This window comes from Rhodamnia argentea, chromosome 4 (genome assembly GCF_020921035.1).
Source record: "Rhodamnia argentea isolate NSW1041297 chromosome 4, ASM2092103v1, whole genome shotgun sequence".
Taxonomy (NCBI): domain Eukaryota; kingdom Viridiplantae; phylum Streptophyta; class Magnoliopsida; order Myrtales; family Myrtaceae; genus Rhodamnia; species Rhodamnia argentea.
In genome coordinates this window covers 13547350-13559279 of record NC_063153.1, presented here as the reverse complement: position 1 = coordinate 13559279, position 11930 = coordinate 13547350, and the positions used below count along the sequence as shown (strand labels likewise).

At 38.7% G+C, this 11930-nt stretch overlaps 1 protein-coding gene across 1 annotated transcript; it reads right to left on the bottom strand.

Annotated features, from left to right (window-relative positions):
- Positions 1–9912: 9912 nt before the first annotated feature.
- LOC115727319 lies at positions 9913–10471 on the bottom strand. The gene is made up of 3 exons (XM_048278030.1): positions 10282–10471; positions 10128–10173; positions 9913–9985 (listed from the first exon to the last, which is right to left on the bottom strand). Exons 1-3 carry the CDS (start codon positions 10469–10471, stop codon positions 9913–9915), a joined length of 309 nt encoding a protein of 102 aa, XP_048133987.1.
- Positions 10472–11930: the final 1459 nt, after the last annotated feature.

The window sequence follows — 11930 nt, the reverse complement described above, 5'->3', positions numbered from 1 at the left end:
CAATAGTTCCTAGGGAAAATCCCAAATAAGAGTCCACAGTGGGGTCACTTTCTCAAAAAAAGTGGCCACAGTGAATTTTATAAAATAAGGACCTAAACTTGCTGGCTATTAAATCTTTGTCGAAAGACATTTCCCGGCAACTAAAACATGGACAATTTTGCCAAAATGGGTAAAAAAAATGGCCAAATTGAACTAGGCATTACGGTACCAAAAAAACAGAAAGAGAATTGGGATTAGGGTTCTTCCTTCTTTTCGTCTTTCCATCCGCTGCTCAAGCAAATTCGCTCTTGCCCGATCGGCCCACGGTCTTCGCTCAATCCTCGTCGCTCCTCGCCAAAGAATGCCCCATGTATTGCGCTTGTTGATGAAATTTATGCCGTGGGGGCGGCAGAGAGGAGATGGAATTGGAGGAGAAAATGATTAAAGGGAGCACACCCTTCATGAGCTATCGACAGAGATGGATAATTTTGAATGGAATACAGGAATTATTGTTATTTTGGCGACTAACTAAGCAGAAGTTGGACGACTGCTATGCTGCCAGTCTATTTGGACCATAAAAAATAATTAACAATTAATTAAAAATTAATGGGATTCAATCTATTAAGAATTTGTAACTCACAACATTCTGTTATTCTCACATTCACCTAATAACTTTTATGCGAACAAAGTCCTACAATAAGTATTGCATTACCCCTACCACAACCAACTATAACGAAGAACCCTACCCTGAAATGAAATTCGTCAAACACGTGATGTCGTCCCATAATTACGCCTCACTCCCAAAATGCCCTCGGAACGAAAGATGCCCGGTCCATAAGTGGATTTAACCAATTTGAATAGCGGGAGATGCTGTAGTACTGCAAATGAAGCTACGGGAAGAGAGACCAGCAAAGCAATGGGAATTTAAACCCACTCCGGTCTCTTGTCCAGCCCAATTGTGAAAGTTGCAGCGAAGGCCACTGACATGAAAACCAAGGAAAGGAAGAGAAAGGAAAAGCCAAGTACGATTCTCTGAGGTAATGAGTCAAAAAAACCTCACAGTTCATACCACGAAGTTAAGATGGCCAGGAATAGCAAGATGGCCATCACAGAACAGAGCAAACCTAACGCATCCGAAATTGCGAAAACCAGAAAAGAGTCTTGTCCTAATAACAATGGGACTCCATTAGTGTTGTCATTGCCTCCAGGCACAGTGAAAACAGTAGCAAATAAGATAGTGCCAATTAGAGTTGGAACCAGCATACATGAATTTGCTGTTTCCTTCACCCACTTCTCTCCTTGCTCAAGCAACTCTTTGTGCTCCTTCACGAATAATTTCCAGATTGATCTTTTTCCAGATCCGGCAATTCTCTCGTCAAGGGCAATCAACCTTTCTACAGCCTATGCAGAAAAGTCACGAACATGAGTTACAACAATTGGATGAATTATAGAAGATTTTCAATAAACTGTCGAAGAAACATCTCAACTAGATTAAGACTTATCCAGCACGTAATGCCAAATTGCTTAGAGCTTTTGTTTTTGTTTTTGTTTTTGTTTGTTTTAAATAATAGCATAAATGGTCCTTGAACTTTGGTTCAACATGCGGTATCGCCCCTAAACTTTTAGTTTGTGCAATATCATTCCTAAATTTTGATCCAATATGCAATATCATCATAGGAATTTTAATTTATTTAATGCAGTCCTTGAACTATTGATAAAAGTTCAATGTAATCCCTACACAAGAAATGTTTAAAAATTCAAGGATCAAATTGAACACATGATATTGGACCAAAGTTCACATACTATATTGAACAAATCAAAAAATTTGCGATGACATTGCACATTGGACCAAACTTCAAGGACTATTTGTGTCATTTTCTCTTCTTCTTTTTTCGATCTAGCCCCTGAGCAATTTGGTATTACGTGTTGGATTCAAGGGTCACTTTTTTCCAAGTTTGAGGATGAGTCCGTGCTTCAATATAGTCGAAATAATATATGAATTGAAAGCGCTAGGTTTCTAATTTCAAATGAATTTATGTTTCGTCAAATTTGGATATTCTAGAGGAATTTATGGAAAAATTATTAGGAGCTGGTCAAGACTGGGTAACTTTTGTATTTATATTTGCTTCGTAGACACCTAAGCACTGTATCTTGTTTCTAGAGTAATTTATGTCGAGCCAAGTACAGCTTTTGTGATTTGTCTAGGGCTGTTGGTCTTTCTGTGTTTGGTTGTTTAGATTTTGAGTCAGGATATGACTGAAGATATGAAATCTAGGAATTTTGCTAAATCATATTCATTATTTGATGAATTGAAGTTAATAAAGCTAGATATTTTTTTTCATATTCAATCATGTCCTTTGTCTAGTTTAAACAACAGTGTAAATGAAGCTAAAAATGTATGAATGGAGATAGTTAGAATCCCTCACCATTTATTGCTAAAGAAATCGCAAATGCACAAATAGAGATAATTACCATCAGTCAATCTATCTTAAATGCTCATTGCAACATTCCAAAGCCACAAGTTCAAATATGTAAATAGGATAAAGCAACATCGACGTGGTAAATCGGGCAGTGGATGCCAAATTTAGTTAGAGAGAGAAAACACAATCATTCACATTTAAAATTCTAAAAAATATAATGTTTCGATGCTCTTGCCGCTTATATGAAGGTTCAAGGTGAACCACATAGAGCTACAAAATAAATGAGCTTTGATTCTAGTGCTACTTTCATGGTATTTAAGGTGATCTAAAGAGTTATGGACAAGAAGGAGCTTGGACACTCTCCCCGTTTTCGTGAAATTTTGACATGAAGCAAAGAACTATAGAGGAGTTGTGAAGTAGTTCTTTGTTTCAACATGAACCAGAGGTATGGAGAAGAAGAAGAAGACTGAGGTGATTATTTTTTAAGAAATCTCATTGCCCTCATTTTTCAAGTCAAGTTTGAATCTTTTCATTTAAATTTGAGTTCTTTAAATTCATTTTCACTTACTTATTTATTCTTATTTTTTCCTCTCTTTATTTTTTCCTCCCATCATTCCTTAATAAAAATTTAATAATAAAATATACTAATATATCTATACTATTACAATATAAATACATATAATAGAAAGATATTCAAGTATATAAGAAAATAGGAATAAATAAAAACGAAACTTGTTGTTTTTTGTTATTTTTAATTTTCTTTTTATATTACAATTTGAATATATACTTCCATTTTTATTTTACTTTATTTTATTAATTGAAGGAGTTTCTTATCCAAGGAATATAGTTTTTATCCTATGGATATAAAAAATGGATAATAGCACAAATGGTCCTTGAACTTTGGTCTAGTGTGTACTATCGTACTTGAACTTTCAATAAATGCAGTGTGGCCTCTAAAATCTTGCTCAATATGCGATGTCATCTCTATACTTTTAATTTGTTAAATGTAGTCTTTGAACTATTTGTAAATGTTCGATGTAGTCCGCATATTATATCAAAATGTTTAAAAGTTTAGGGATCACATTGAATATTGAACCAAAGTATAAGAATCATATTAACAAATTAAAATTTCAAGAATGACATTTCATAGTGAACCAAAGTTCAAGGATCATATTGACTAATTAAAAGTTTGGAGAGATATTGCACATTGGACCATAGTTCAAAGACTGTTTATGTCATTTTCCTTGTAAGAAATCTTATCTACCTTTACTCCACCACCACCATGGGATATTTTTATCCTGGCTACATTCCTCTTATATCCAACTTTATTCTGTCTTGGGCTGGAACCAAACATAGAATAGGATATCTATCCTGACTTTATCCTGGCTACCAAACATGGAATGTTGCTCTAAGCCGTGAATCTATGAACCCATCCAAGGCTTCATTGAGGGTGAGTACGAGTATTGCGAACCTTTCAAATAGATTAGTGAATTAGAGTTTCCTTAACTTTGTATCTTTTTGGTGGTATCCATTCGGTGGTGGGTTGCATGCATTATCTGCTGACGTGGACTCTTTAAGTAGTGAGCATCCACCCTTTACATGCATCTACCTCTCATATGCGTTGTATCCAGCGGTAGATTTTTTACTGGGTGAGCATTTTTCTTGTCTCAGTTGTATTACCTTCTAAAAAATTTTTAGGTGTAAGCATTTTTCAAATATGAAATGGGAGATGCTTACCTTAAGCCATTGTAGTTCTCTTTGCATTTCGTGAGCTGACCCCGTAGACATTTCTTATGGCATAGACATTATTTTTGTACTTTGCTGCTGTGAGTATCAAATCCTCTGATTCTCGCCGTGTAAGCGATGGAACTAATGACAACTCATTGGTCGAGCTTACCTTCAGAAAGAGTCTGAGAATGCTTTCTTCGTGATGCAGCACAGCAAGTATCATCGTCTTTCTACCATAAGTTGAAATCCAGAAAAGCTCCGGGAAAAATTGAATACACAACTTGATGAGTTCAGTGATTACCCGGGATGTAGCTTGACCTACCAGGTCGATCTCTTCGAAAAACTTGGCGATCTCCGTAGTATTCATGAAAGAGATCGCAATGCAAACTTGTTTTGCCAACTCCAAAGCCTCACATGTCTCAGCTTCACCTCATGAATCCTATTGATTGTAGGAACTACAAAATGTCCAAAAAAAAAAAAATGAAATAGAAAATGAAAAACGAAGAAGCGGCAATTGGACTTCACTGCAAAAAAAAGGAGAAATTGTCCAGCCTCGCATCCCGAATGTTTGAATTAGACACCAAATTGCATCTGAAAACAGTTAATTTTTATACTGTCCCACGAATCTCTACCACATTTAGAGCTTGGGTTAATGGGTGAATGGGAAAACTATCTCATTCCTCTTATTCTTTTCATCGTTCAGGAAAGATATTTGGATCTTTTTTCCTTTCTTCTACATCGTGTCCTCAAATGCAAAGTGTGGGTTTTAGTAATTGCTTATGCAAAATAATGTTTGGCATTTTCCAGAAAAATGGTTTATATCATGATGTCTGGATGAAAAAAGTAATAAGTTGTAAAGAAAGCACAAGTGATGAGATTAGGTGAAATTATCCGGTTAGTCATGAATCTACGGGTAAGACTGCGAATTTAGTCCCAAACCTTCTCATTTGGCCAGTTGAATCATACATCTTTGCAAAATTCTAATGTAATTCTTTCAGTCAGTTTTTGCCAAAATTCGTCAATGTGATAGTCTGCTGCGTGGCATAGCTGACGATGGCAAGACTGTTACAACAGAGATTTCTGTTGAAAATCAATCGAAAGGACCACATTGGAATATTGCACAAAGATTTAGGACTAAATGGCATCTCTATATTAGGTCTTCCTTGCAGTTGTTCTGGAACGGTAGAAAAAACGGATAAAGAAAAGAGTAGATCTTGATTTATTTATAAAGACAAGGAAATTCAAACGAAAGAATTTTTTCTTTGAATGATTGATTGTTCCCCATTATCATATAAATCATTATTAAGAGAATATAATTGTAAGACTTAACCTGATAGAACAACTTTGAACATAACCACTTTAATTAGAAGTGTCTCACAAGAGGGAAACTTGCAAAAAGTCCTAAACATATTACATCGGTGCCAATTCAGTTCTAAACCCATTGCGTTTGTGCCAATTCGGTCATGTCGATAAAATTTTCCCAAAAATCATCAACGTAAACATTGGCCGTCCTACGTGGCACGGCTGACACTAACGTGGACATTATTTAAATAATTTCTACTAATTTTTTGTAATTTTTCTATTTTTTTCTATTTTTTCCTTCCTTTTTCGTTCCCTCTTCTTTTTTGCTGGTGTCGCCAACCGCATGCTAGGAGGGTGGGCCTCGTTGGGTTTGACTTGCCCGACGGCAAGCCTTGCTATCTCTAGGGAGGCCGATCCTTGCCCAGGCCGGGGCTACCTCGTCGAGCCTCACTATATCTAGGGAGGCCGACGCTTGCCCAAATGACACTTGGCGAGGCCTCCCTAGCCCGGGCAAGGGTTGACATCGCCGCATCTAGGGATGCTGGCTAACATGACCTCCATTGCCAACGCCGACGCTGACCCATGCAACCTTCATAAATGATGAAAGAAAAAGTGGAGGGACACAACGATGACTCAAGTTGGCGAGGGGCTGGTGTTGACGATGACTGGAGGTGAGGACGGCTTCGGCCAAGCAAAGATAGCATCGCCAAATCTAGAGACAGGAGCCCTCACCGACGCTCGCCCTTGCTCAGGCAAGGCTTGCCGTCTCAGCCATCGGCAAATAGAAGAGGGAAAGAAAAAGAAAGGTCAAAAAGAAAAAAAATTAGAAAATTTATAAAAAAAATTTAGAAACTATTAAAAATGTTCACGTCGGCGTGATAATGCCACTTGGAACGGCTACTATCCACATCAACAATTTTCTACCAAATTTGATTGGATAGACTCAATTGACACAAATACAAAAGGTTTATGACTAAATTGGCACCAATAAAATGTTGGGGTATAGTTCTTACTTCCCCGTGACAGGACAAGACGTGGGTCCCTCTCTTTTTCGCTTGTAATTGAGTGATGTAACAAGAGGTACGAGGTGCTAATTATAGTGGAATCCTCTGCTGGACGTAGCCATAGTTTAAGGATGAATCAAGAAAGCATCTCGTATGTCAATTTTTCTTTTTTGCTATGATTGTGCGCCAATCCTAACGTAAAAGGCTTAGGACTGAATTGACACAAATACAATAGGATCAAAACTTTTTTGAAACTTTTCCCCTCGCTAGAGTAAATCATAGTAATAGTTGCATATAAAAAATTATTTCAGATAATGTGCATAGCTGCTCGTAATTAAAAAAAATAAGTTCACATTTACTGTACAATCCTTTGTGTTGTTATTTGTGCTCAATACAAGAGCATATGTTTCTTTTTGTTCCTCTCTGTTTGTCTCTCATAAAATCAGAACCTCCACATGGGGCGATGTCTTGGCAACTTTCGTCCATCTCGAGTGGTCCATCTCTCCGAATAATCTCAGAAGTCCACTCCTCCATATCGGCATGTAATATTCAGGATTTATTTCTAAAGTGCTCCCGATAAATCTCGAGTACAAGATCACGGGGGAGGAGCAAACTTTGTTACTATTTAGCGAACAACTCGTTGGGAACATTATCCAATCAGTTCTAAACTTATTGTACGAATATCAGTTCGGTTCTAAATTTTTCAATTTTATGAATTTAATCCCCGACCCATAATTCCAATATAGTCCTTCCAACTGATTTCTTCCATAAATCGCTGACATGTCGATCAAGTCTCACCAATTGTCCTACGTGGCACATCACCACGTCGACAATTTCCCTCGAAAATTGGCCATAAGCAAGATGAATTCCGAGGTTAAGTTCACGTCTCACCTCAAATTGCATTTTCAAGGATTCTTTTTTACCTGTTATCGGTTTCGAGTTTCTTACAATTGGAATTTCGTGAACACATGAAATCTTTAAAAACATACAAATATTGACATAAAGAATCATATACAAATTTTTTGTAAGTTTGAATAATTTTTAACATATTATTATTAGGTCCGTTGTTGGTGTAAAGAGTAAGTTACACATCGATCGTTGGATAATTGACATCCCGCAAAAGCATACATTAAGGCTGTGTTTGGAAAGACTTTTGGGGAAAGCATTTGAGAAAATGCAAATACCTTTAGCCTGAAGAGATTTGATGAAAAACAAAAGTTGTTTGGTAAAATTGTAATTAAAAAGTCATTTAAAGTGACATATTTAGATTTTTTTTATTTGAATTTGTTTAAATTTGGAAAAACAAAACAATGACTGCTATATTTATACGTTTGCATTGAGAATAATGTAAAAGAGACCCCATGCAAGCTCGAGAGGCGACCACGCAAGATTCAAACTCGAGAGGCGAGCATGTGAGAGGCGAGCTTCAAGATTCCAAAGAGAGCAACACTTGAGAACCTCCGAAAGAGAAGAGACCAAACGCAGTAGTTCATGTGCTGTACACAATTACTTACAATTTTTTTTGCAGCATATCATTTGAGCAAATCACGTTTAATTTGAGAAATTGGCTCGACTTATTCGGTGCACTTATTCGTACGGCTCATTTCTTTATTGGAGATGCACAACACTAGCAATGAGAATAGAAGCCCAGTTGTTCGCGCTATGCGAATTTGCTGGACACTATTAGCAATGCTCAAACGATTTCGTACAGACAAGGCAACCCGATTGAGTAGCCAATTATTCAGATCCATGTCTTTCTCTTGGACAGTATGGTCAATTACACATTCATGAACATGATTAGTAATTAATCGTAATTAACCACGGTCCAATGACTGGACTGCTAAGTTCTTCAAACAGAGCACGTAAGACCGGTGAGGGTAATATTTTAGAACCTTTCATAAGGATGGAGTCCGTAATAGATGCTAACTAAAGCTTCGGGAAAAGTACACTAGAAGTGCCATAACTTTTGTACGGCGTTCACTTGAGTGCCATAACTTTCAAAACGTTCACTTAAGTGCCATAACTTTTAAAAATCGTTCACTTGAGTGCCATGTTGACGTGGCAGCCGGGAAAGTTATTGTAGACGCCGGGAAATTTACTGTAGCATGCCGGAAAAGTTATCGTAGACGCCGGAAAGCTAACGTGGCACGTCGGAAAGCTGATGTGGCACGTCGGAAAAGTTCTTGTAGCACTCAAGTGAACGATTTTTGAAAATTATGGTACTCAAGTGAACGTTGTACAAAAGTTATGGCACTCAAGTGAACGTTGTACAAAAGTTATGGCACTTCTAGTGTACTTTTCCCCTAAAGCTTCACATAAAGCTAGGAAGTCGAGAACATGTTGGCGCAGCCTCCACTCATTCTCTCGGCCTTATCTCCATGCTCACCTGAACATCAGCTTTATCAGGGCGTCTTCATTATCGAGATCAATAATCCAGGATAATAGACATTCCCCATCTATCGAAATGTTGTTTGTATCTAATTACTCTGATTCCATGTTCTCTTAACTTTGCAGGTAGTGCCGATATGTCATATGGGTAGCCACCAGAGAAGAATACAAGAATGATAAGATTAGCCAAAGCATCGAGGGATCACCGCAAGACAATGTATGCATGCTAGATAAATGAATGGGAAGGCCTACAGAAAATTTTGCAGTCGCCAATCTCCCCTGTTCTTGCCTCCTCAATTATTTTGTCAATTACTGATTCAACCTAAGGAAGAGTAAATCATGGAACTGATGAGATCACAACTCTAGAAACCGAAGTTGTTTCAGCACACCGAGCGACAATGCAAAATATACACGTCCAGGAAAGTTAAGTCAAAGAGCAGCTTAATGGCTAGTAATATGATACCTGCTCCTTGCTCACCACAATTTCCATCTTGACCATAGCTAGGAACTTATCTTCAGAAAATTCGATTAGACGCAACTATTTGGAGACGGCAAAATTAAAGCTCCTCACTTCAAGGACAAACGACCAACATTATCATCTTTCAACCCACTTCAACAAGTGTTTGCTCCCCCGCACACCTTAATTGAATATATCATGTGTAATACCCCTGGATAATACATTTCCAGAATCAACACTTATCTATTAACCTAACGATCGAGAAATCTTCACCCTTTCACAAGTTCTTAATACAGAATCATATTTTTTTTTTCCTGAAGAGGTCTCACAATTTATACAACCTTTTCATTAGCAGGCAGTGATGTTTCAAAGCACTCAAAAGTCAAGCAATGACCATCAAATGACGATTCTCCCTACCGGCTGAAAGGGTTCAGACAGTTCAAATCATGCAGTGCGTGAAAAGAATTGCGAATCGAAACTATCAACAGCATCTCAAACAGACCAAGCTTCAACCCAAAGGCATGCAATCGCAGTATACTGAGCTAGCAACGAAGCAGTAGTCAAATGATGATCCAAGCAGGCCAAATATGCTCCTCATCCTCTATCATAATGCCACAAGTGCAATTTCTGAAATTCAAAGAAAGAGGAAAAATGTGGGAAATTTGCTCCAAGAACTCAGCGAGGAAGCTTGAAGGATACGCCATGGCCTGTGTCATTCTGAATTCATCCATCAAAAAGAAGGAAAAAAACCAACTAAACTTCTTTCAATTGGGTTTTTTGTTCAAGTATAGCAGAAAGCACGTTCATTAGCCCAATTTTGACAATAAGAAGGAGAATCGAGAAGCATACCTTAAAATCGCTTCTATTTTGTAGAATTTGGCATCTGGAAAATACTCTGAATGAACAAAGAAAGAACACATAAACCATCATACCAACAAGAAGCCCAGACCAATCTTGGAATATCACAAAGACCAAATAATCGAAACCCATTTTCCCTACGAACTTGTGGTGTTGCTCTCGGCTCTGATAACGGGAAGAGCCGAGGCATTTCTAGCGCTATTAATCTTCCCACTGAGCTGATGGAACCAGGAAGTGCCGAATTTGAGGAGGGAGGAGGTCGAGGCCACGAAAGCAAGCTCTTTGAGTTGGCGATCGCGAGTCAGGAGGGAATGTTGCTGGTTTCGCCATTGCATTCGTGCAACCCATGCTGAAGCTCGACTTTGCTTGGGAAGTACATGCCAAGAAAATCGGGAGCGGGTGTGAAGCTTCTCACAATCTGAAGCAACCCAGATGGACAGATTGTGATTCACAGGGAGAGGGGGGCGCAAAAAGGGTGAGTGACTTTAGCGCACGGGAAAGTGCAAGTGAAGTGGAGGAAGCTCGCTCGCTCGCAGCTGGCCCATTCTATTAGTGTTGGAAACAGAACAGGATGCGGATGGGGATCGCGCTTACGTAGAAAATCTACCCCGCCACCGCCATGTCTCTCGTGCACATCGACAGTTCTGATTGCCTCGGGCGGGACACCGCTACTAGCGATCTGACAAGTACATACAAAAAGGGGGGAACGAGACTCACCCAGGTTTCGCTGGCCAATCGGCTAGCAAGGGGTGGCAGCTGGGTTGCGCGGTCACGGGCTGAGGTCAGAGATCGAGAGAGGTCCGATGATGAAGGTTGTGGCGGCTCGAGAGCGCGACATTGCCGTACGAGCAAGAAGAGGAAAGAGAGGCGAGAGGGACATGGGAGGAGAGGGAGACGGAGCTGATGACAGAAAAAGAAATGGGAGGTCATGGTTTCTAAAGGGCTAACTTGGAATTATAAAAAATTTGTGAGGACAATAAAGGTAAAATAAAAAAATTTATTCATTCTCGGCAGAGCATGCCGAGAATACTGGAAAGCTCAAGGTAGCCTTAAGGGTGCCTTGGGCTTTCAACCTTCAAAAAACTGACTTTTAGCTAATAAGCCTTTCAAAAATATTTCCCAAACACCTAAATTTTGGCGCAAGAGGCTTTAGGGTTTAGACACCCAAAACCCCTTGGAAAAGCATTTCCCAAATGCAGCCAAATACACATTCACTAATTTAACAGTGGATGTGTAAGGATATTTCTAAATAGCCACTAGACCAAATCAAAATAAAATTCACTAGGAACATTTTTTTTTTGCCAAGTTAAAAACAAAAAAGCCTTAGACTTTCGTTGGAGAGAGAGAGAGAGAGAGAGAGAGAGAGAGAGAGAGAGAGAGAGAGTATCTTCACAAAATGAAAGTGTACCTAGTAGGGGTAAGCATAGTTCTAGGGTAGAACCGAGAACCTGGAACCGGAATCGTAGGGATTCGGTCTAGTTCCGGGTTCTAAGATATACATGATAGGTTCCAAGTTTCAAAAATTGAGGAACCTGTTCCAACGGGTAGGTTCCGGGTTTCACTACCTAGAACCCGGAACCCGAACCCTAGATCTTGAAATAAATTTTTTTATATTTTTCTTGGTATATATTTTTGCACGATCCTACAATATTATATGGCGTCCGATGATGAGTATATAATCTGGAGCTAAACAAATTTTTAGGTTTCGGGTTCCAAAAAATGATAAACGTGTTCAAATGGATTGGTTTTAGGTTCTAAATGTAATCTATACGGAACCTAAAATTACTTACCTCT

What these genes read in the sequence shown, in the direction of transcription:
- LOC115727319 (XM_048278030.1), bottom strand. Translation starts at nt 10,471, where the DNA reads ATGCAATGGCGAAACCAGCAACATTCCCTCCTGACTCGCGATCGCCAA. An exon ending in AGCCGAGAGCAACACCACAA is followed by an intron (nt 10,174 to 10,281) that starts GTTCGTAGGGAA and finishes TTGTTCATTCAG; the next exon opens with AGTATTTTCCAGATGCCAAA. An exon ending in AAAATAGAAGCGATTTTAAG is followed by an intron (nt 9,986 to 10,127) that starts GTATGCTTCTCG and finishes AGAATGACACAG; the next exon opens with GCCATGGCGTATCCTTCAAG.